This window comes from Fundulus heteroclitus, chromosome 14 (genome assembly GCF_011125445.2).
Source record: "Fundulus heteroclitus isolate FHET01 chromosome 14, MU-UCD_Fhet_4.1, whole genome shotgun sequence".
NCBI lineage: Eukaryota > Metazoa > Chordata > Actinopteri > Cyprinodontiformes > Fundulidae > Fundulus > Fundulus heteroclitus.
This window is the reverse complement of record NC_046374.1, coordinates 6,086,699-6,112,366: the sequence shown is the minus strand read 5'-3', so window position 1 is coordinate 6,112,366 and position 25,668 is coordinate 6,086,699. Positions and strand designations below refer to the sequence as shown.

General features: G+C 39.8%; 2 protein-coding genes across 4 annotated transcripts; one reads left to right on the top strand and one right to left on the bottom strand.

The window, feature by feature from the left end:
- Positions 1 to 258: 258 nt before the first annotated feature.
- LOC105925506 (leucine-rich melanocyte differentiation-associated protein) lies at positions 259 to 11,173 on the bottom strand. Its single transcript, XM_012861393.3, has 5 exons — positions 11,072 to 11,173; positions 9,151 to 9,402; positions 2,753 to 2,935; positions 2,583 to 2,660; positions 259 to 572 (listed from the first exon to the last, which is right to left on the bottom strand). The coding sequence occupies exons 2-5, from the start codon at positions 9,312 to 9,314 to the stop codon at positions 380 to 382; spliced, it is 618 nt and encodes a 205-aa protein (XP_012716847.2). The 5' UTR covers positions 9,315 to 9,402; positions 11,072 to 11,173; the 3' UTR covers positions 259 to 379.
- Positions 11,174 to 13,856: 2,683 nt separating this feature from the next.
- LOC118565647 lies at positions 13,857 to 20,816 on the top strand. 3 transcript variants are annotated; one of them, XM_036146128.1, is made up of 14 exons: positions 13,858 to 14,062; positions 14,221 to 14,279; positions 14,405 to 14,513; positions 15,467 to 15,525; positions 15,651 to 15,759; positions 16,713 to 16,771; positions 16,897 to 17,005; positions 18,930 to 18,988; positions 19,108 to 19,207; positions 19,317 to 19,387; positions 19,502 to 19,630; positions 19,793 to 19,936; positions 20,053 to 20,151; positions 20,417 to 20,816. In XM_036146128.1, the coding sequence occupies exons 1-14, from the start codon at positions 14,033 to 14,035 to the stop codon at positions 20,421 to 20,423; spliced, it is 1,143 nt and encodes a 380-aa protein (XP_036002021.1). In that variant the 5' UTR covers positions 13,858 to 14,032; the 3' UTR covers positions 20,424 to 20,816. The 3 variants fall into 3 exon arrangements, with proteins under 3 accessions (XP_036002020.1, XP_036002021.1, XP_036002022.1); XM_036146127.1 differs by having other exon boundaries at positions 13,857 to 14,062; positions 20,053 to 20,816; XM_036146129.1 differs by lacking the exons at positions 13,858 to 14,062; positions 14,221 to 14,279; positions 14,405 to 14,513 and adding an exon at positions 15,102 to 15,308 and having other exon boundaries at positions 20,053 to 20,816.
- The last annotated feature ends 4,852 nt before the right edge of the window (positions 20,817 to 25,668 follow it).

Sequence of the window (25,668 nt, the reverse complement as noted above, 5' to 3'; positions counted from 1 at the left end):
TCCTTGTTTTAAACACAAGGGCCTTCTCAGATGTCTCCTCTGCCCCCAATTAAGAATTAATGAGCTCTTAGGTGTTGGAAAACCAATTGTAAAACCCTGTTAACTGCAGATCCTCTAGGAATTACTATTAAATGGTCAAAGCTTTACAACTACTTTTGTTCCAAAATCAGCCACATATTTTCCCGGAAGTTGCCGTCTTTATGGCCCCTGCTTGGCACCTGTTAACCTGACACTTAGTTAAAGACAAATGAGCATAAATAATGCAGAAGTGTCTTTTTTAATATGACGGTATTGCATCATAGAACATGTTTATAAATGTTGCCTGAATCATTGCCAACCAAAATGAATTGAATAGCAACATATTGTTAAAGGGATGATTTTATTGTCTGATGATGGCATCAGCCTTCCTCTGCATGTGTGTGCGTTTCCTGGATGACTCGTCTTTCTTCCTCCTGCTGCTGAGATTGCTCTGCTGTAGTCTGTAGGTTTTCCTGGCCTGGACTCTCTCCTTCTCCAGAACCTCTGTGTCATCCAGAATCTCCAGGCCTGAGATCTGACTGATCACATAGTGCCTATGGGGGAAGAAGCCACATGACAACACCTAGTCAGTCAACTTGATCTTAGAAATGGAACATCTTGTCCATGTCCTCTTTGGTTACAGTCCAGAAAAACCCAAAGAAAACTCACTGCCAGGTGTCACAAGGCATGTTTCTCCATTTGTTTTTTCTTTTAAAGGTTTCAGTTTTGTTGTTGTTATTGTTTTGGATTTTTAGATAGGATTTGTGTAATGGAGGAAGAAATGCCTGAATATCTGTTCATTGTTCATCTATTGCAGGCTGTGATGTGTTTTCATAACTGTTTGAATGGTTTAGAAGAAGGCAACCAGAATCAGAATAACCTTTATTTGTCCATGCTTTTGTACAATCAAGAAATTTGACAGTTATGCTGCTTACAGCATTCTGATATTTGGTATACATTTACAAACTTTGTGTTGTTTGGGGTTTTTATATTGGGAAAAACTAGACTTTTTTTTTTTTTTAATACATTTCACATCTCATCCAGAAGGCTTCTCCAGCTCTGAACATGGTTTAACAGACTTATAAATTGTAGTCAGAACAATCACACCATCAGGGCCACTAATTGAAGACCATAATAGGTGATGGTATCAAGGCATTGGTTGTTTGTACCTGTTTTACTTTATCAATTTATTTTGCTGTTCTTTTTATATCTCTCTCTGCAGGTGTAGCAGCAGACTCAGAGGTTATCTTGCTCGCTTTTTTCCTCTCTATTTTTTCACCTTTTCTCCCTTTTACCATGTTGTCTCATCTTTTTGTCTTCTTTTTTTGTCTTCTACCTTCCCTATTTTGTGTGCATTGAACATGAAGAAGACCCAGAATAAAATCTAATAAAGCTTTTTGCATATATCAAAATCAAGCAGAGCACTATGGTGAAAGCAGTAATGATCCACTTGTGAAAGTAAAATCTGTTGGGCTCTTTTTGGCATTAAGACAACAATTCTAAATGCTAAACTGCCAGATAGCTCACCTTTAAAAAAAGAAAACAAAAAGGATCTCTTTAATCAGTCACTTAATCTAGATGGCATGAAATTGGCCTCTTGTAATAAAGTAAAAGAAACGTTGTTATTTTTGACCAGAAAATGACATTTACATTGCATATTAAACAGGTTTCTAGGCTTTTCTTTGGTCACCTCCGGAATATTTTAGTGATGCTGAAAAACTAGTCCATGTATTTCTCCTCTACCGGACATGCAGCCCTAGAGGCTTGTGGAGGGAAACCCAAAAATTACCAAAGTTACACAGATAAAAGGGCAATTCTATCAAACAATGAGGAAATGGATGTGAACCCATACATTTCAGACAATTTAAAGAAGGTAAATCCTCCCTCTCTTTATTCTGGCAATTAGCAAATAGAAATTATTTCAGTAATCCTAACTTATCTAAAACAGGAACACTTAGTCATACTTCATCTAAGACAGAGAGAAAACGTTGGGTCATGGGGACTAAAGGAAAACCCCAGACATCCCTCTCCCCAGCGACATCCTCCAGCTCATTCTTAGGGAACCCAAAACGTTCCCAGACCAGACAGGTTATATAGTCCCTCCAGTGGGTTCTGGTTCTTACCTGGGGTCTCCCCCCAGTGGGATGTGCTCAGAAGGGAGGCACCCAAGGTGTATCCTGTTCAGATGTCCAAACCTCCACAACTGACTCATTTTGTGGCAAAAAAGCAGCGGCTTTACTTTGAGCTCCCCATAGATGATGATGCTACTAACCCTATCTCTAAGAGGAAGCCCATTTCAGCTGCTTGTATCCAAAAGCTTGTTTTTAAGTCATGATCCATATTAAATGACCAGGCCCAAATCTCCTGTTCTATCCTATCATCACTTGTGAACAATACACCAAGATACTTAAACGCTTCTGCTTGAGGCAGAGACCTACCCCAACCGAGACGTGGCAATCCACTTTTCCATAGTTGATAACCATGGCCTTGGACTCAAAGAAGCTGACTAAAGTAGCATCTTCTTTATTGAAAACCCTGAAGAGAAATGAAAATGAAAAGCTCACCTGTAGTCTGTATACTGGGACAGACTTCCTCCGTTGAAGTAGCTGGGTGCAGCCTCATTGTTCATCATACTGAGGATCCTACAGTTCAAAAGGAAGAGCAACTTGTATCAAATGGAGAACAGAGGGAGGCTCTACCATAAGCTGTCTGCAGAACAGAAAAAATGGCTGACTTGATGTTGGGGAACTTTCGCCTGATCTCTTCCACAAACACAGGCAGGTTGTTGATCTTGTTCTTGTTGATGCACAGTGCAGTGATGCTCGGCATGTAGGGGAACTTGACATGAGATGTGTAGTTGTTGGAGTCCAATATCAGCGTGCTGAGCTTCTCCAGCCGCCCCAACCGAGCCGGGTTCCAGTAAAGACAGAATCAAGGAACTCACACTGAAAACTCGGACGGCCTCGGTTCACTGAACAGTGTCTGGATATTTGATTACTTGCAAGCTACCCAGGATTTATACACAGGGAAGTAGATAAATTGTCAGATGTTAGACCAATTTGCCAAGAGGACATATATAACAGTTTTTTTATTCTGAGTTGTCAAAGGACGTGTGTTCCTGACAAGGATCCACAAGGGTATCTAACCAGCCTCATGGGCTATGGAAGTGTCTTGCTTGGACAACTGGATTTGCCATCAGAGTTTGCTGCAGCTGTAAAACCTGATAAGTGGTATTTATTTTGCTTTTTACCATAACTGAAATTCCTGACAAAAAAGAAACTTTAAGTGTTTCCACAACCCACTTATCAATTCAGCTTGGTTGCAGATGTAGCAAACACTGCTGAAGTTATCTATAGGTGCAGGGAGTTATCATCACAGCCAGGGAAATCAGACAACACTGAAAACTGACCAGTTTAAAGATTATTTCATTCTATGTTGTTTGACGAATAAACATTTTATACCCCCAACCAACTCCATAGGGTCCAATTAGGGGCCTGCTTCAACCAACGGTTTAGGAGGGTGAACGGCTTCTCAGATTGTCCGAGTTTGGATCTCTGCTTTCATACAACTGAGCTGCTCTTTCCCACTACAGGAGGAGACTGAGTGAGATGGGGGGGGGGGGGGGGATCAAGATTACTGGCAATGTTGTTGAACTCTTGTATGTTACTGTAAAAAACAGACTTTCTATCCTCTGTAGCAAGATGGCTATGGCTTCATGGTTTTGTCACCGCTTTAAAGAAAGCTTCTCCACCTGAATGTTTCTGTGAAGATCATGATTGCCATCGGTCTTGCTCCTCTAGCTGACATGCAGCAAAAATTTGTTTTCTTCTGTAATTTTTACTTTTTAATTTGTGACTTTTTCACCATTTAGTAAGGCTGCTCTTCTGTTGGAGACCGGTTTGCTGTTATTTTGCTCCAACTGCTGTTTAATGCTGTTCTGTTGTTGTGTAGAAAGTTCAGTAGACAATTTGTTTCGTACATGGCTAAAAGTCATCAGTCAACAGTTATTTGCAAAAGCAGAAAGGGCTGGAGCTCAGTGATCAGAAGTGTTTGAACTAGCAAGATATTAAAACCTTTTAGATACATTACAATGCCAAAACTGTTTGCTCACCCCATCTATTATAATTTATTTTAGATGATCCAGTCACTTTCATGATCACTGCTGTATAAAACCAAACACCTAGGAACTCAGACTGTTTTTACAAACATTTATGAGTGGCAGGATACATCCACGAAGAGGTAGGCCACAGAGCATTTCATGTGGTTTTCATATTAATATAACAGTTTCATTAAATGGGTTTTCATACCTGAGAGGTTGCATCCAAACCTTACAACAACAAGTGCAATGCAAAGCAAAGGTGCTGTGGCACGCTACCACTGGGCTCTGGTAACATGTTCTCTGGAGTGACAAGCCATGTGTGGCCATTCAGTGTACAAAACTGGGTTTGGGAGTTTCTAGGAGAACAGAACTCTTCGGACTGTAATGTGTCAAGCATAAAGTTTGTTAGTCGTGGAGTACAACAGGGTCAGTGCTTGGATCAATTCTCTTTACTGTTTGTATGAAGTGTCTGCCTTCATACAAACAGTAAGGCATGCCTTCAGGGAAGCATGAAGAAAAAAGAATCCTAGGAGCTCCTAAAGTAACAAAATGTTAGAAGTAGTGAGGAGAACCTTTAGTGAGCCTAAGAGGGTCTGAAGCAGGAAGATGGTGGAAACAGAGAGAGCTGATTGACTGATCCACTGCTGAAAGGGGAGGAAATGATTAATGTGTAGATAAGATAAACTTCACCATCCCCATATGGGGAAATTAACTAGTTTCAGCGGCCCGACAGGTAAAAGGTGACTCTAGTAACGTGATTTTATTGAGGATAAATAAATAATTGGAAAAATATTGAATAATCATGAGTAAAAAGTGGAGAATTTAACAAAGAATATATATAAAAGAGGTTTTGTATGATAATGTCAGCAGCCTAAATGGTCTTCAAGAAGTTTGCTTGTGTGATGCCATTCCCTCGCTTCTGATTGCTGCACAAGCGCTTCTCACAACACGCAGAGATAAAGATACATTCATCTGCGGCTATGCGTTTCAAACTCCACATATTTGCGCCGCGATCCAAGGATCCATTTTCCTTTCAAAACTCCTCTATTCTCCTCCCAGAGCTGTGCCCTGGGCAGCACTGCTGTCCAGTTTGTTTTTTTCCACTTTTTTCTCCCCATTTTATGTCGGTTGTTTTGCCAAATCAAAATAATGATGAGGATGTAAATAAGGTGCATTCAAACATTTTGATGAAACATGACAATCAATTAATTTTGTTCAATTACATCATCATGACAACATTTCATAATCCAGTCTAATCGGTTAATTTCTTTCCTTTGATAACCAATGACAGCTCTTAAAAGACAGTGTCACACCTAGCAACGGGGTCAACCACACCTCTTCACTGAGATAGAAATTTGTAGGTACCACATATGGTCTTTGGGGGCTACGGGCCCACGGGCACCATGTTGGTGACTTCAGGCCTAATAATTGCACTCCTGGAAGAAAAGTCAAAATTCCTTTATACATGCCTGAACCTTGAGGAAAGACGTCCACGGAGAGTTGAAGCTGTTATAGCTACAAAGGGTGTGCCTACAGAGTGTGACTATGTTTATAGGAACAAATACTTTTGGCAATTAAATTAATTTTAAAGCACTTTTTTGTTCAGATAAAAACTTAAGGTTTGCACTAAATCCACTCAATCATATTAGGGGGAAAAACAGTTTAACAACATCAACAACATCCAGATTCCTGTGTTTGGAAACTCTTCTGATCCTAAATCTTATTTTTTGGGAATTTTCCAGACCAGTCTTTTTCACATCATGTGATTCTCATCAGTCAGCAGTCAGAATGTTTTTCTTTTCTTTTTTACCAGTGCCGGCTGGTGCCTAAAAAAAACTGAGGGGGGCGCACACAAACAAATGAAAAACAAACAAAGCAAATCTTAAAAAATAGCACTATTTGAACATGAATTTTGCCCTCCTTTCCTTCTGCCCAGCAAATTTCTCAATTATATTCTTAATTGTTAAAGTCAGTCATCTCTGTGACTAGTCTTTTCTCCATTGACAACATGGCCAATGCATTCAGCCTGTCCTGAGTCATTGAGTTTCTCAGAAAAGTCTTGATTCTTTTCAGAGTTGAAAAGCACCTTTCAGCTTCTGCTGTGGTCATGGGTGTGGTGATGAGGATCTTCAAGAGCGTGGCAGTTTCTGAAAAGACTTCTTCTAGATTGTTTTCCTGATTTTAATAACATTTGCTGCCATTTTTTAAGGCTGTGTTATGAAATGTGTTACAGCATTTTTGTGGGACAAGGTTATACAAAATTCAGTAACCAAATGTTTTATTCCCCATTACCCATAAACTTCAGTACAACTTAAATAATAAAATATCTTGCTGACAAACATTACATCAACATACCTACACAGAATAGACACAACTAAAGGTATTTCTAACTACAAAGCACATCTTCCTAATATATTAAATAACATTACTATAAACCAGTGTGACAGTGATTTTCCACAACTCACCTCTGCAGCAATCTTTTCATGGTCTTCTACACTGAGTATCCGACGCTTCTTCACTGGCTGATTACTACCTACACTGCTTTTTCCACCCATGGAGTGGAGAGATCACTTGCCTGCTGCTTAATTTGTAAATTAAGACGATCCGGTCCAAGCTCCTTTATCCTGTTTTTTTTCTTCAAGTGAACGCTTTGTAAAAGCATTTTTTTGTAAAGACAAAACAGAATTTTCTCTCATTTTGAAACTACTCAACTTTGCAAGCATAACCGTGAATCAACCTAACGAACTGCAGCTGAGCTGAGTCAAATCGGGGATTGTCCAATCACACAATGTTTTTAAAAAAATTAGCCAGTACTGACACTCTACCAGTAACGACAACAGAATGGGTGTGTCCGGGACGCAGAGCTCTGCGCCCCTATGCAAAACCCTAGATAACCAATTAAAAGTCAGCCTCAGATCACGTGCTTGCCCAAGTTGCTGCGCCAACATTCACTCCCATTAGACCGGCGCCCTGCACATAGGAAAGGAGGAAGTGTGCACAATGTGAGCAATTAAATAGAATTATGTATTTACTATTTTAATAAATTCTAACATGTCTATTGGACACACAGTATGAATAAATACATTTCTAAGTACTTTGCAGTTCAGAAATCATTTATTATCTAAACGATTTAAAGGGGGCGGCGCCCGAGCGCCCCCTACTGGCCAGCCGCCACTGTTTTTTACTGACCTTCTGCAACTCGGTAAATCACTGCTAAGAAATATTTCTGAACAGAAAAAAAAATGTCACTGTATAATTGTAGATTAAACTGAATGACCTCACTAAGCCAAGAAAGTGGCTTATACTGCCTTACAGCTTATTTTGTCTAAACTTTCAATAAAGATGATGGCAGTAACAGACTAGCTAAGTCACATTGGTATCTCTTCATGGTGTTTTGTGACAATGTTTGGTAAGTGTTTCATAGTTTTAAAAAACGTATAAACAAAGTAAGGTATGATTTTTTATGCTACTTTAAAGGAGCAATAAGCAAAATCTCATTATATTTGACAAAAATAACTAAAATATAGTTTTGTGAAGAACTAAAGGTACGTTTTTAGATTGCTGCCTTCATGTTGCTGTCCCACCAACACTACCTTGTCATGTATGTTGGCATACTGTAAAGCACATGTTTCATGGCTGTACATGTTAGGGCATCTATGACATTTTGTGGAATATCAACTCCTGTCACTGTTTAGGAAGTCCATTTTGTCACATTGCAGACTGTAAAATGCATAGTTTATTTGTTTTATGAAGAGTGTAGTGTGCATTTATATTCAGCACCCTGAGCCTGTACTTTGTAAAACTAACCTTCTTTTTGTCAGTTCCAGCTTCCTTCTAAGTGTCATAGAATTTATCTCTACCAGCGTTGTCTATCTAACACCAATTGTTTCCTCTTTGGGAAATATTTCCTCATAGGATGGAGATCGTCTGTGAACATTGGTTTTGAAGTATTAGCAAAGTTTATGATTTGGTTTAAGTTCTGGACTTTGACTAGGCCGTTCATGAATATGCTTAAATCAAAACCCCGCTATTGTATCTCTGGCTGCATGTTTAGCGTAGTTGTCCTGCTGGTAAATCTCAATCCCATTATCAAGTGTCAAGAATGTTTCTTCTTGGATTTAGCTCCATCTATCTTCCCATCAACTCTGACCAGCTTCCCTGTTCCTGCCAAAGAAGATTATCCCCACATTATGATGTTGCCACCACAATGTTTCAAGTCTTAGCTTTCCTTCACATAGTGTACATCATTTCACAAGTAGGAAACTTTGAACAAGACTTATGGCTTCCTTCTAACAATGGCTTTCTTTTTGGAGCTCTCCCTTAACACTAGATTTGTGTTGTGCAAGACTAGCAGCTGTCCTGTCACAAGTTTTTCTCACCTGAGCTTTGGATCTGTGCAGCTGCTCCAGAGTTACCATGAGCCTCTTGGCTACTTCTTTGATTATTGCTTTCTGAGTCCAGCCTGTCAGTTAAGGTGGACCTCCATGTCCAAGTAGTCTGCAGTTGGCCCATCCTCTCTCCATGTTCAGATGATAGACTGATCAGAGCTCTGGGAGATGTTGTTTTACAACCTAACCTTGCTTTAAGATGGACCAGAACTTTCTTCCTTACCAATCTGCGGGGTTCATTGCTGTTTATCATGTCATGTTCTCCAATAACCCTCTAAGGCCAGAAACAGAACAGCGGCAATTAGAAACTGATTGAATCACACATATATTAACTCCAGTTACTAATAAGGTGTCTTCTGAAGACAGCTGTTTACTTGAGATTTTATTTGGGGGTATCAGATAAAAAGGGACTGAAAATAAATGCATGCCACACTTTTCAGATTTGCAAAATGCAGTAAGTACAGCAAGAAGACAATGTTTTGCTGGTTATTTTCCCATTGCGCTGGGTGTTTCATCGCCACTCAAATGCAAGGCATATAGTTGACTGCTGTAGGTATTACTTTTCATTTAGGCAAAAAACCAAAACAGAAATTCATGTCAAATATACACTTCCTCTTTACTTTCAGTTTAATAAGAAAAGGATACTCATCCAGGATATTGTAACTCAGGTCCAGCACCTCCAGTGTTTTTGTCTGCATTAGGATGGTGTCATAAGGGATCTCTGTCAGGCCCTGGTAAGCAAAGGAAAGCCAACGGAAAGTTGAGGCTTGATGGACCTGCTTGTGCTCGGCTGAGGTCTGAAGATCCATGACAAAAAAAAGAAAAAAAAGAAGAAGAAGTCTGCAACTCCTGCTGCTTCTCACCGCTTGGATGAACTATGGTCCCAGCATGAGCAGCCTCAACAAGAAACAAAACACATCATTGTTAATATGCATCACTGATCACCATATATAACCTACAACGTATTTTTTTTTTCTTTTCAACTCTGATATTGTAGACTATTTTTGTATGAAGGTCATGGGAAGTACTTTGGTAGATAACACACATTCAGACAGGAAGATATCCTGCAAATTATAGTCAATGATGGCACTGTATGTTTTCCCATAAATAGTGTCAGAAGCTCAGGCATGGGAACAAGAATGTTTCCATGACTGTGAACCAACAATTAAACAGATTGCAGAAGCACCTTCTGCAGCAATAAGAAGGTTTTTGTCTGACTTTATCAGTCACTCGCTTGGTGGTGGAGGAATTTTGGCCCACTGTTATTTCCATCCATCCATCCATTTTCCAAACCGCTTTATCCCTCATGGGGTCACGTCAAAAGGTTTTCTGTAAAACATCATATTTTGCACCATATTCCACAGAAACTTCTGTGGAAATTAGATCTTCAACATAGGTCCTTATTTGTTAATGACCAAGCTGTGAATGTGGAAAAAAAAGTTGGACAGATGTTTTAAAGTGTCAAAAAAGTCAGTTCTGACTGTGTTTTAGGCAAATTATTAGCACATATATTGATGAATTGTGATTAAAGTATTGCATGATATACACACACATGTTCTCCATAAATTTATAAAATTCCAATTTAAAATCTTGTTTATGTAGTAAAAAATTACTAAAGACTAAGAAGAATATAAATATATTGAACAGCAAAGTCAAGTTACTGGAAATGTGCCAAGTACATAACCCAACCCCTAACCAAGTAATAGTAATAATCTTTCTGTCAGCTCTTAATCATATAACATCCATGTCAAAAGGTTTGGCAATGACACAGAAGACCTTTGCACATATTTCAGCTTGACTTTTTGTGGTGACTGTCTCTTTCTAGCAAGTGAACACCACAGTGATGTAACCACCAGTGTATACCCTGCTCAACATTGGCAGCAGACAGAGGTAAGTGATTCTGCACTTACAGTAAGTCAAAGTCATTTATCCAACTGTTAATGCAGGTAATCAGTGGGCATTAAGGTAGTTTATAGTCCAACTTCTTTTGATTTTACTGCTACTATTCCACTGCAATGTACTTTCCTTTGTATGTTTTATTGTCCTATGTTCTGTTAATTTACATCACTTTGAATTGTCTTGTTATTGAAATGTGCCCTACAAATAAATTTGCCTTGCTTTACTACCAGCTGTGAATACAACACATTGATAACCCCAAGCATTAGAGCAAAGTGGAACACCGTCAGTCAGGATTTGACCCAGAAGCTGTTATCCTGCATGTTAGATTTATGAAGTTAATCTATAAAAAACAGGTTTTGGAATTTCATAGAAGCATGTAAAACATCCAGAAACGGCAAAGTTGCAATCTGAATTTGGGTCACTTCTGAAAATGAATACTGATCTTTAAAGACCTCTTGCTGGGGAAAAAAACACCCCACTCCAGAAAAATACACACACAAAAACCCAACTTGTTTTGTTATCTGAAACCTTAAATCTTACCAAGAACATTTCAATCAAGGAAGAAAACATGAATTTTCAGTTTTTTCTGCTACATTACTAAAATGATCAAACATATATCTAGACACATGTTCTTGAAGCATATTTGATCAGTTCTTGTTGGACTCACCGGGCTCAGGAGGACATGCTGGATCTCTTCGCTGCACTCAAATGTCTGAGAACTGCTCCCAGCCTATATTAAAGAGCCTCTTTCATGCCCCGCTGGAAGATCACATGATGGAGATAATCACATTGCAGCCTAGCATTGGGCTTCAAACCCACTGGCCCAGATCTAAATAATGCAGCCTGGGGTTCTTAAAAAAATGTACGACAGGAACCTAGAACCAATTAAACAAACATGGCATGAACATTTAAGCACTGCTCTTTGGTATGAGAGTGATTTCTGTACATTATTGAATTGCCTTTCAGGAATTCTAAAGAAAATACTAATTGGATTTACTTCTTGGTGTTAAATTAGATCATGTATGGGGAAAGTATACACAGAAAATACACAGTAAATTTGTTAAATGAAAGACACGCGTCCTATAAGCAGATTTGGACTTTTTACATCCTCTATCATTTCTTGTTTGAGTACAGGATTTTGTCATAAAAACTTGAATCGTGAAGCTAAACAGTGTTGATGGGAAGCCATTAAATAGTTAGTGAGCTGACTGCAGTTGTTTGTTGGCTGTCAATAGATGACAGAAGCTCCCATTGTTGGTGTCTTTTGATAAAGCATATCTTTTCAGTCCCATTCTGATCTTATGAACAGTCAAAATGACAATTTGTGTTATTTTTACATGGACATTTTAATGAACAAAAACAAAGAATTTGTGGAAACATTAGATAGACAGAGAGACAAACATACAGACAAAGAAGGGAAACAACTGTTTAGAACTTAATCCTGTAGGATTATCAATTCAATTCACAAAAATGTTATTAATCCCAATGGGAAATTAAATGCTGGTGTAACTCAGGTTATAAGGGTGTCTTTAACAACTTGTTGTACATACTGATGGTTGCAGGCAGGAAGGGTCTCCTGTAATGGTCTGTCCCAGTGGCGGCTGGTGAAAAAAAATCTTGGTGGGGCTGGCCAATAGATTTCCCTGCCTAACCCAGTACATGCATTCAAATTAAAAGTCGGAAAATTACTACGATTCCACAATAAGCATTTAATTAATAATAAAACATTGTTTCCAAAGCATTATTTTGGTGTTTTTGTCTTATTAATCCTTTTCACAGACTCATGCCAGAGGGTTTGCATACATTGTACATGTACGTATATTTCATTGAAATTATCCATTTCTTTCTCCGTCCTTCGATAAACAAAAGAAACGTACATCCGACGATTTGGAATGCCTCTGTGTGCAACCGGGAGCACAACAAGTCGTAGGCATTGTTTAGATTCCAAAAATAAACTAACTAAAAGTACGCTCTAATTCTAATTTTTGTCACGTGACAGGCGAGAACAGTCCTGTTTTTGCCTACCAGCGCGGATGTAGCTCGTGATGTCACGTGTGAACTGTGTAGCAGGGGCAAAGATTCCAGTAGCCCCAAACCATTCATTTTGGCAATGCTGATTGGCCAAATATTTATAAATTTTCCCTAGCAACAGTATACGATTGGTTATTTCGCTACACTTGTGGGGCGCCTTGAGTAATAGCCCCAAAAGTGTAGAAGAAGAGAAATGATACGTTCTGTTGGTGGAAATGCACTGTTAAATGAGAGTCAATTGGTAGAGTGAATTAGTAGAAGTGTTTTAATAATTCTTATTACATGTAGCCACGTACTATTAAGTAAAAACTGACATTAATAATACTTTTGAAATCTATATATATTTTGACTTTTCCCCTCCACATTATTTTGTGCAGGTTACACAATGGAGTGTTGCATAATGTTGTCTGCTCTGAATAAAACACAGCGCCACTTGTGGACAATATAGGAACTGCATGGATGATTAAACTGTGTTTCTACATGAAAGTATGACAACATAGTAAAGCCTCAAAAATAGTGAACATACAACTTTTTAACAGAAAAGCCCTCCAGGGGATGTACGCTCTGGAGATGGTGATAGCGCAAGTCTGCAGAAGAGGTAAAGTTTTATAACAATCCTAACTTGTTTCCATGTAGTTTTAATTTATCAGATTTTATTTTCCTGTAACAAATGACTTGGACACCCACAAATTTGACATTTTCTGCTTATTTTTCTAATATCAGGCTACAGAGAGAGGCATGGTCTCCCATTTCCACCACAACCCCTGATACCAGCGAGGCTCCCAGGACTAGAAAAACCTCCTTCTGGCAACGCTGGTCTCTTCATAACAAGGTATGTATAGCAGAGCTGATCATTTTAATTAATAAGCAGCAAAGAAAAGTGGTTGTAATTTATGAGTGTCAGCACAGTCTGAGCTCATCTGTGTGGATTTAGAAGAAAAAGCAGACCCATCTCCCACAAAATGTGGACAGGGTCACAATCCTGTCACCCTCTGTGACAGAAAGGAGGTAAAACAGCAGTTTTCATCAACAGCAGTGTTATATTTTATTATTTTATGTAGGAAAAACTCCCTAATTCCCTCCTCCCACTCTAACAAACTACCGTCTAAATGCAGCTGTTGGTTTTACATGTAAAGTTTGTGGCACTTCAATGCAAAATTTGGAGAAACCGTAGGTGGTATGAAAATAGTGTCTTCAATTTTAAAACAATATGATGGATTTCTCTAAAAACAGAAAGTTAAACTGTGTTTCTACATGAAAGTATGACAACATAGTAAAGCCTAAAAAATAGTGAATTTTAATTTCTATGTCTTTAATGGGGCATAGAATTGTATTATATCTCTAATTGTTGCTATGGGAGGCCTAAACAATTGTGTTTTTAAAAATGTACACAAATACACTTAAAATGTTTATTTTTGAACAGCTGCTAGGTTATTTTGCATCCGCATGATGCCAAAATGATTTCATTCAAATATCAGCACTTAAGATATCCCTTAGCAGACATTTGAAAACCCACTTTCCATATATTACGGCGATAGAGAAGTACTTGCTTAAATTTATCACGGTTTTTGAGATACTTTGCTCAGTAAGTGTGAAGATGTTTTCCTGCATTTGGAAAAAACAAAAGGTATGAACCTGATTCTTTGTGTAATCTGCTGATTTGACTTAATGCACTAAGATGATTTCCACTCAATTTGATCGTAATTTAGTTTGACTTGTTGCTACTAATTTGTGAAAAGGTAACATTATCAAACTTAAATATCTGTTTTTACAACTTTTTAACAGAAAAGCCCTCCAGGGGATGTACGCTCTGGAGATGGTGATAGCGCAAGTCTGCAGAAGAGGTAAAGTTTTATAACAATCCTAACTTGTTTCCATGTAGTTTTAATTTATCAGATTTTATTTTCCTGTAACAAATGACTTGGACACCCACAAATTTGACATTTTCTGCTTATTTTTCTAATATCAGGCTACAGAGAGAGGCATGGTCTCCCATTTCCACCACAACCCCTGATACCAGCGAGGCTCCCAGGACTAGAAAAACCTCCTTCTGGCAACGCTGGTCTCTTCATAACAAGGTATGTATTGCAGAGCTGATCATTTTAATTAATAAGCAGCAAAGAAAAGTGGTTGTAATTTGTGAGTGTCAGCACAGTCTGGGCTCATCTGTGTGGATTTAGAAGAAAAAGCAGACCCATCTCCCACAAAATGTGGACAGGGTCACAATCCTGTCACCCTCTGTGACAGAAAGGAGGTAAAACAGCAGTTTTCATCAACAGCAGTGTTATATTTTATTATTTTATGTAGGAAAAACTCCCTAATTCCCTCCTCCCACTCTAACAAACTACCGTCTAAATGCAGCTGTTGGTTTTACATGTAAAGTTTGTGGCACTTCAATGCAAAATTTGGAGAAACCGTAGGTGGTATGAAAATAGTGTCTTCAATTTTAAAACAATATGATGGATTTCTCTAAAAACAGAAAGTTAAACTGTGTTTCTACATGAAAGTATGACAACATAGTAAAGCCTAAAAAATAGTGAATTTTAATTTCTATGTCTTTAATGGGGCATAGAATTGTATTATATCTCTAATTGTTGCTATGGGAGGCCTAAACAATTGTGTTTTTAAAAATGTACACAAATACACTTAAAATGTTTATTTTTGAACAGCTGCTAGGTTATTTTGCATCCGCATGATGCCAAAATGATTTCATTCAAATATCAGCACTTAAGATATCCCTTAGCAGACATTTGAAAACCCACTTTCCATATATTACGGCGATAGAGAAGTACTTGCTTAAATTTATCACGGTTTTCGAGATACTTTGCTCAGTAAGTGTGAAGATGTTTTCCTGCATTTGGAAAAAACAAAAGGTATGAACCTGATTCTTTGTGTAATCTGCTGATTTGACTTAATGCACTAAGATGATTTCCACTCAATTTGATCGTAATTTAGTTTGACTTGTTGCTACTAATTTGTGAAAAGGTAACACTATCAAACTTAAATATCTGTTTTTACAACTTTTTAACAGAAAAGCCCTCCAGGGGATGTACGCTCTGGAGATGGTGATAGCTCAAGTCTGCAGAAGAGGTAAAGTTTTATAACAATCCTAACTTGTTTCCATGTAGTTTTAATTGATCAGATTTTATTTTCCTGTAACAAATGACTTGGACACCCACAAATTTGACATTTTCTGCTTATTTTTCTAATATCAGGCTACAGAGAGAGGCATGGTCTCCCATTTCCACCACAACCCCTGATACCAGCAAGGCTCCCAGGACTAGAAAACCCTCCTTCTGGCAACGTTGGTCTCTTCATAACAAGGTATGTATAGCAGAGCTGATCATTTTAATTAATAAGCAGCAAAGAAAAGTGGTTGTAATTTGTGAGTGTCAGCACAGTCTGAGCTCATCTGTGTGGATTTAGAAGAAAAAGCAGACCCATCTCCCACAAAATGTGGACAGGGTCACAATCCTGTCACCCTCTGTGACAGAAAGGAGGTAAAACAGCAGTTTTCATCAACAGCAGTTTTATATTTTATTATTTTATGTAGGAAAAACTCTCTAATTCCCTCCTCCAACTCTAACAAACTACCGTCTAAATGCAGCTGTTGGTTTTACATGTAAAGTTTGTGGCACTTCAATGCAAAATTTGGAGAAACCGTAGGTGGTATGAAAATAGTGTCTTCAATTTTAAAACAATATGATGGATTTCTCTAAAAACAGAAAGTTAAACTGTGTTTCTACATGAGAGTATGACAACATAGTAAAGCCTAAAAAATAGTGAATTTTAATTTCTATGTCTTTAATGGGGCATAGAATTGTATTATATCTCTAATTGTTGCTATGGGAGGCCCCAACAATTGTGTTTTTAAAAATGTACACAAATACACTTAAAATGTTTATTTTTGAACAGCTGCTAGGTTATAATGCGTCCGCATGATGCCAAAATGATTTCATTCAAATATCAGCACTTAAGATATCCCTTAGCAGACATTTGAAAACCCACTTTCCATATATTACGGCGATAGAGAAGTACTTGCTTAAATTTATCACGGTTTTTGAGATACTTTGCTCAGTAAGTGTGAAGATGTTTTCCTGCATTTGGAAAAAACAAAAGGTATGAACCTGATTCTTTGTGTAATCTGCTGATTTGACTTAATGCACTAAGATGATTTCCACTCAATTTGATCGTAATTTAGTTTGACTTGTTGCTACTAATTTGTGAAAAGATAACATTATCAAACTTAAATATCTGTTTTTACAACTTTTTAACAGAAAAGCCCTCCAGGGGATGTACGCTCTGGAGATGGTGATAGCTCAAGTCTGCAGAAGAGGTAAAGTTTTATAACAATCCTAACTTGTTTCCACATAGTTTTAATTTATCAGATTTTATTTTCCTGTAACAAATGACTTGGACACCCACAAATTTGACATTTTCTGCTTATTTTTCTGATATCAGGCTACAGAGAGAGGCATGGTCTCCCATTTCCACCACAACCCCTGATACCAGCGAGGCTCCCAGGACTAGAAAAACCTCCTTCTGGCAACGCTGGTCTCTTCATAACAAGGTATGTATAGCAGAGCTGATCATTTTAATTAATAAGCAGCAAAGAAAAGTGGTTGTAATTTGTGAGTGTCAGCACAGTCTGAGCTCATCTGTGTGGATTTAGAAGAAAAAGCAGACCCATCTCCCACAAAATGTGGACAGGGTCACAATCCTGTCACCCTCTGTGACAGAAAGGAGGTAAAACAGCAGTTTTCATCAACAGCAGTTTTATATTTTATTATTTTATGTAGGAAAAACTCCCTAATTCCCTCCTCCCACTCTAACAAACTACCGTCTAAATGCAGCTGTTGGTTTTACATGTAAAGTTTGTGGCACTTCAATGCAAAATTTGGAGAAACCGTAGGTGGTATGAAAATAGTGTCTTCAATTTTAAAACAATATGATGGATTTCTCTAAAAACAGAAAGTTAAACTGTGTTTCTACATGAAAGTATGACAACATAGTAAAGCCTCAAAAATAGTGAATTTTAATTTCTATGTCTTTAATGGGGCATAGAATTGTATTATATCTCTAATTGTTGCTATGGGAGGCCCCAACAATTGTGTTTTTAAAAATGTACACAAATACACTTAAAATGTTTATTTTTGAACAGCTGCTAGGTTATTATGCGTCCGCATGATGCCAAAATGATTTCATTCAAATATCAGCACTTAAGATATCCCTTAACAGACATTTGAAAACCCACTTTCCATATATTACGGCGATAGAGAAGTACTTGCTTAAATTTATCACAGTTTTTGAGATACTTTGCTCAGTAAGTGTGAGGATGTTTTCCTGCATTTGGAAAAAACAAAAGGTATGAACCTGATTCTTTGTGTAATCTGCTGATTTGACTTAATGCACTAAGATGATTTCCACTCAATTTGATCGTAATTTAGTTTGACTTGTTGCTACTAATTTGTGAAAAGGTAACATTATCAAACTTTAATATCTGTTTTTACAACTTTTTAACAGAAAAGCCCTCCAGGGGATGTACGCTCTGGAGATGGTGATAGAGCAAGTCTGCAGAAGAGGTAAAGTTTTATAACAATCCTAACTTGTTTCCATGTAGTTTTAATTTGTCAGATTTTATTTTCCTGTAACAAATGACTTGGACACCCACAAATTTGACATTTTCTGCTTATTTTTCTGATATCAGGCTACAGAGAGAGGCATGGTCTCCCATTTCCACCACAACCCCTGATACCAGCGAGGCTCCCAGGACTAGAAAAACCTCCTTCTGGCAACGTTGGTCTCTTCATAACAAGGTATGTATAGCAGAGCTGATCATTTTAATTAATAAGCAGCAAAGAAAAGTGGTTGTAATTTGTGAGTGTCAGCACAGTCTGAGCTCATCTGTGTGGATTTAGAAGAAAAAGCAGACCCATCTCTCACAAAATGTGGACAGGGTCACAATCCTGTCACCCTCTGTGACAGAAAGCAGGTAAAACAGCAGTTTTCATCAACAGCAGTGTTATATTTTATTATTTTATGTAGGAAAAACTCCCTAATTCCCTCCTCCCACTCTAACAAACTACCGTCTAAATGCAGCTGTTGGTTTTACATGTAAAGTTTGTGGCACTTCAATGCAAAATTTGGAGAAACCGTAGGTGGTATGAAAATAGTGTCTTCAATTTTAAAACAATATGATGGATTTCTCTAAAAACAGAAAGTTAAACTGTGTTTCTACATTAAAGTATGACAACATAGTAAAGCCTAAAAAATAGTGAATTTTAATTTCTATGTCTTTAATGGGGCATAGAATTGTATTATATCTGAAATTGTTGCTATGGGAGGCCCCAACAATTGTGTTTTTAAAAATGTACACAAATACACTTAAAATGTTTATTTTTGAACAGCATTGCTAAGTTATTATTTTTAACTTGTTGCTACTTATTTGTGAAAAGGCAACATTATGAAACTTGCATATCTGTTTTTTTAAACAGATAAGCCCTCAAAGTGATGTACGCTCTGGGAATGGCGAAAGCTTAAGTCTTCAGAAGAGGTAAAGTTTTATAACAATCCTAATTTGTTTCCACATGGTTTTAATTTTTTTTTTTTCCCTGCCACAAATGACTTGGACACCCAAAACCTGACATTTTCTGCTTATCTTGCTGATATCAGCCAGCAGACAGAAGCACCCTCTCCTTCTACCATCACAACCAGCGAGGCTCCTAGAACTAGAAAAACCTCCTACTGGAATTGTTGGCGTCTTCTTAACAAGGTATGTATAGCAGAGCTGATTATTTTAATAAATAAGCAGCAAAGAAAAGGGGTTGCAATTTTTAAATCTCAGCATGGTCTGACTGATTTCATCTGTGTATACTTAAAAGAAAAAGCAGAGCCATCTCCAACAAGATGTGGACGCGGTCACAATCCATTCACCCTCAGTGACAGAAATGAGGTAAATTAAAACTTCATCAACTGCAGTTTAATATTCTATCATCTATTTTTAAGTTGTCGTTATAGAGGTGTATGCCAGCACAGAATTAATTTTCTTTTTTTCTTTATTTTACAGTTATTGCACAAGTGAGAAGTCTCAGGGAGGAGAGACTGGTGTCGAGTTCAGGGCCTCACCTGTTCTTGACAGTCCTGTCTCTGCTCACCATGAGCCGCATCTCCAAGCAGTCCAACAATGCTCCACCACGTATGAGTTTCTTTACATTACAAAGTAAAATATAAATATACAAATACAGATGTTTTGCCCCAGGAATCATTGGTTACTTGTTTAGTTTTTTCTCCACTTGTCCTCAAATTAAACTAATAACTGTCTTGTGGACAGTCTTAATTTTTTGTGTCTTCTTCATAGTATACAATGCACTGGTGATTTTGGGGATGTCGAAGATGGAGGACTGGATGGTTTTCCTGCATCTTCCAGAGAAGGAGACTCCCACACTGGCCAGAACAGCGGAGTGGAAGAGACTGTCTTGTCCTCTACTGCCACAGCACAGATGTGAGTTATTATTTAGAGCTCAATAATATTTATATTTTATAGTTTTTCCAAGTTTCAAATGAAAAGTCATGTTGATCTGTTTTTGTGTGATGATTTTTGTGTTGCTTCATTACCAGCATAAACAACCAAGAGGACTGCAAAGAAAGCGAGGCTGATGTCCAAGACAACATCCAACCTGCGTCTGAAAGTCAAGACAAGACTCCCGAGAAAGATTGGTATGAAAACTGTCTAGTCTGGATTCAGGATGTTTGAATAGAATCATGCATATGCACTTACACACTTAGTATTTTTTTTTCTATTTTTCTGTTGACAATTTCTCTGTTTCAACACTCAATATATATTTGACCTCCCTTAACTATCACAAAATAGTCTGCTGCAGAATTAAAAACTAGGTACTTGGCATATTATGGTCTGCATGTTTACGTATTAAGAATGTTGTGTAATTACAGACGTCTGAATGTATTTGCGTTCTCTTTCCAGCCCTTGAAGAGCTAACGCACCTGCCATCAGGGCTTGCAAAATGATTCACATTTCTTTAACTTTTCCACATATAGTCACATTACAACCAAAAATACAAATACATTTTATTGGAGTCTTATGTGAAAGACAAAGTGGTATACAACTGTGATGTAGCAAGAAACTAATACATGGTCTCTTTTTTTAACAAATAAAAAACTGAAAAGAGCAACGTGCAAAAGTATTCAGCACCCCCAGTAAATATTTCTTGGAACCGCGTTGTGCTGTAATTACAGCTGCAAGTCTCTGCCAGTTTTCCACGTCTTGTGACTGAAATTTTTGGCCATTCTTCTTTGCAAATCAGTTCAAGCACAGTCAGATTAGATGTAGAGCGTTTGTGAATAGCAGTTTTCAGACCTTATCAGATCCAACGATTCTTGATTCGGTTTAAGTGAGAGGTCGACCGATGTTTTTAAGGCAGATACTGATTATTTTAACAACATGCAAATCGGTACCCGATACGTGAAAAGTAAAAATAATACAATTGAAAATGTTGAGTACAACACAATGTATCCATCTTTTAATAATAATATTATTAATAAACATAAAGACACTTTTGACATTCTCTTTAATTTCATAGTAACATCTACCCAATTATATTTAATTACTCAAATGCAGACTTTGGTGAATTAAAATATGCTATTAATTTGATTATTAAAATTGGCTGATTACAGCAAGTGTTTTCAAAGAACTGACCCAAATACTGTTCTTATACTGCTAGACCAAAAAAAGTAAAATTTTTTATTGTTAAAGAGTCAAATTAAATTATTCAAAATAATCTATAAATTTGGTGAATACAACAATTGAGCAAAACCCTTTTTTAAATTTTGGATCTAAAATAATTTACACGTTAATTTTCTACAAAATATCTGACATTTAAAATAGTTGTATTTTGCTGAGCAGGTAAAACATTAATGTTATTGTTTTGGTTTTAAAAAACAATTGTGTTCATTTTTTGTCCTTTGACTTGACAATTTTGTACTGAAAAGTTAGGACACCCCTGCTGTAGAGGCAACTGCAGTAAATGGATGAAAACTCATTTTACATGTCAGACATGTATGAAAAAGGGTGAAATAAAAAGCTTCTAACTTGTGCAAAGCTCCTTTTAAAAAACACAAAACATTAACGATGGCTAGCAAACAATATAGAACATTTAAAATATAACAAAAAAAAAATAAACAATTGTTTGTGCACTTCATGTAGCAGCACAAGGCCTATGTAGTGCAAATTACGTTCCCGAGAAATGTTCTGTTTGACTTATATATTAAACGTATTTGCTCTACTTAAAAAAATGACCATGTTTTACTATCCTATCCATTCTGCTTCAACTGGCCTGAAGGAAACTGTCAAAGACACCGTCTTACTTCAACTAGCTTTGTGACTCTCAAACTAAACTTAATAACAGCGACAAAAGATTTTCTTGTTGTGGGGAGGATGAGGAAACCTCCTAGACTGACCACTGCTAAACATTATTTTCTGCAAAGTTAAATGCTTCAAGTGTTGTGATTATTTTTATGCGCATACATGGCTTCATATCAACGAGCACTAACACAGCGGTGGCAGATGGCCAGCTGGAGATCAGACATGTTTTTTTTAGACAGTGGGATGGATTTTTATACCGACTTTAGCAGCTTAACCACCATTTACAAACCAGCATTGACCTGCGAGTTTCATTGAGTGGAAGTAAAAACCCTGCTCCGTTCTCAGTAAAACAGCTGTTCCCACCCGCTCACAGGGACTGACATTCAAAGGGCAAATACTGCTAAATTGTCAATCAGTCTGACATTAGCAGGCGCTCTCTGCCAGGGAGGCAGCGGCAACGTATGCGCGTCACGGTACGTCAAAGCATGGTGGCTGCCAATGGATCGGCCAATGCATGCAGTGTATCGTCCCATCCCGATACAACAGAAAACGCAAATATTGTATTTTTAACTGTCTGATTTAGTATTTGCCCTTTGAATGTCTGCCTCGGTCACTGTGAGCGGGAGGGAACAGCGGTTTCACTGAGAATGGAGCAGGGTTTTTACTTCCATTTTCACTCACAGAAACCCGCGTGGTATAAAACTCCATCCCACTGTCTAAAAAAACATGTTTGTTTCCAGCTGGCCACCGCTGTGTTAGTGCTCGTTGCCATGAAGAGTCGGCGTGTACACGCATGAAAACAATCACAACGCTTATAGCATTTAACTTTGTAGAAAATAATGTTCAGCGGTGGCCTTTTTCTTCCTCCTCATCCCCACAACAAGAAGTTCTTTTCTCGCTGTCATTAAGTTTAGTTTAAGAGTCGCAACGCTATTTGAAGTAAGACGTGTTGGAGCAGGAAAGATGTGACAGAGTGGTGTAGATTGGCTACGAGCGCTCTTTCTGTGTGCGTATGTGAGCGTCTTCCTCTGTGTGTCCATCTTTGACAGTTTCCTTCAGGCCAGTTAGAGCAGAATGGATTGGATAATAAAACATGGACATTTTTTAAGTAGAAAAAATAAGTTTAATATATAAATCAAACAGAAGATGTTCTCCGGGAAGGCAATTTGCATTGGCCTGCCTGTCTCCTCATAAACTTTCCAGCACTTTCCACCTCTCATGCAGCCCAGCTCTTACTCCACCTCCTTATTAGTTCCACCTGTCGTTCCTAATTAAGCGTGGATTCAGTAGACCTGCCAACACCTCTACTTAAACCTCCGTCATTCTGCTCTTCTCCGCTGGATCGTCATCATTCTTCATCCAAAGCTCGTCCTGCCTCGTGTTTCTCACGCCTGCTAGTCAGAGCCTCCTACGCCTGCTAGCCAGAGCCTCATACGCCTGTTAGCCAGAGCTTCCTACACCTGCTAGTCAAAGCTTCCTACACCTGCTAGCCAGAGCTTCCTACACCTGCTAGCCAGAGCTTCCTACGCCTGTTAGCCAGAACTTTCTACACCTGCTAGTCAGAGCTTCCTACACCTGCTAGCCAGAGCTTCCTACACCTGCTAGCCAGAGCCTCCTACGCCTGCTAGCCAGAGCCTCCTACGCCTGCTAGCCAGAGCCTCCTACGCCTGTTAACCAGAGCTTCCTACGCCTGCTAGTCAGAGCTTCCTACACCTGCTAGCAAGAGCTTCCTAGGCCTGCTAGCCAGAGCTTCCTACACCTGTTAACCAGAGCTTCCTACGCCTGCTAGTCAGAGCTTCCTACACCTGCTAGCAAGAGCTTCCTAGGCCTGCTAGTCAGAGCCTCCTACGCCTGCTAGCCAGAGCCTCATACGCCTGTTAGCCAGAGCTTCCTACACCTGCTAGTCAGAGCTTCCTACACCTGCTAGTCAGAGCTTCCTACACCTGCTAGCCAGAGCTTCCTACACCTGCTAGCCAGAGCCTCCTACGCCTGATAGCCAGAGCCTCCTACGCCTGCTAGCCAGAGCCTCCTACGCCTGTTAGCCAGAGCCTCCTACACCTGCTAGTGAAAGCTTCCTACACCTGCTAGCCAGAGCTTCCTACACCTGCTAGCCAGAGCTTCCTACACCTGCTAGCCAGAACTTCCTACACCTGCTAGTCAGAGCTTCCTACACCTGCTAGTCAGAGCTTCCTACACCTGCTAGTCAGAGCCTCCTATGCCTGCTAGCCAGAGCCTCCTACGCCTGTTAGCCAGAGCCTCCTACACCTGCTAGTCAAAGCTTCCTACACCTGCTAGCCAGAGCTTCCTACACCTGCTAGCCAGAGCTTCCCACGCCTGTTAGCCAGAACTTCCTACACCTGCTAGTCAGAGCTTCCTACACCTGCTAGCCAGAGCTTCCTACACCTGCTAGCCAGAGCCTCCTACGCCTGCTAGCCAGAGCCTCCTACGCCTGCTAGCCAGAGCCTCCTACGCCTGTTAACCAGAGCTTCCTACGCCTGCTAGTCAGAGCTTCCTACACCTGCTAGCAAGAGCTTCCTAGGCCTGCTAGCCAGAGCTTCCTACACCTGTTAACCAGAGCTTCCTACGCCTGCTAGTCAGAGCTTCCTACACCTGCTAGCAAGAGCTTCCTAGGCCTGCTAGCCAGAGCTTCCTACGCCTGCTAGCCAGAGCCTCCTGCGCCCGCTAGTCAGAGCTTCCTACACCTGCTAGTCAGAGCTTCCTACACCTGCTAGCCAGAGCTTCCCACGCCTGCTAGTCAGAGCTTCCTACGCCTGCTAGCCAGAGCTCCCCATGCCTGCTAGCCAGAGCTTCCTACACCTGCTAGCCAGAGCTTCCCACGCCTGCTAGCCAGAGCTTCCTACACCTGCTAGCCAGAGCTTCCCACACCTGCTAGCCAGAGCCTCCTACACCTGCTAGCCAGAGCTTCCCACGCCTGCTAGTCAGAGCTTCCTACGCCTGCTAGCCAGAGCTTCCTACACCTGCTAGCCAGAGCTTCCCACGCCTGCTAGCCAGAGCTTCCTACGCCTGCTAGCCAGAGCTTCCCACGCCTGCTAGCCAGAGCCTCCTACGCCTGCTAGCCAGAGCTTCCCACGCCATCTAGCCAGAGCCTCCTACGCCTGTCAGCCGGAGCTTCCTACGCCTGCTAGCAAGAGCCTCCTACGCCTGTTAGCCAGAGCTTCCCATGCCTGCTAGCCAGAGCTTCCTACACCTGCTAGCCAGAGCTTCCCTCGCCTGCTAGCCAGAGCTTCCTACACCTGCTAGCCAGAGCTTCCCACGCCTGCTAGCCAGAGCCTCCTACGCCTGCTAGTCAGAGCCTCCTACACCTGCTAGCCAGAGCCTCCTACACCTACTAGCCAGAGCTTCCCACGCCCGCTAGCCAGAGCCTCCTACGCCTGCTAGCCAGAGCTTCCCACGCCCGCTAGCCAGAGCCTCCTACACCTGCTAGCCAGAGCTTCCCACGCCTGCTAGCCAGAGCCTCCTACGCCTGCTAGCCAGAGCCTCCTACGCCTGCTAGCCAGAGCCTCATACGCCTGTTAGCCAGAGCTACCTACACCTGCTAGTCAGAGCTTCCTACACCTGCTAGTCAGAGCTTCCTACACCTGCTAGCCAGAGCTTCCTACGCCTGCTAGCCAGAGCCTCCTACGCCTGCTAGCCAGAGCCTCCTACGCCTTTTAGCCAGAGCCTCCTACGCCTTTTAGCCAGAGCCTCCTACACCTGCTAGTGAAAGCTTCCTACACCTGCTAGCCAGAGCCTCCTACGCCTGTTAGCCAGAGCCTCCTACACCTGCTAGTGAAAGCTTCCTACATCTGCTAGCCAGAGCTTCCTACACCTGCTAGCCAGAGCTTCCTACACCT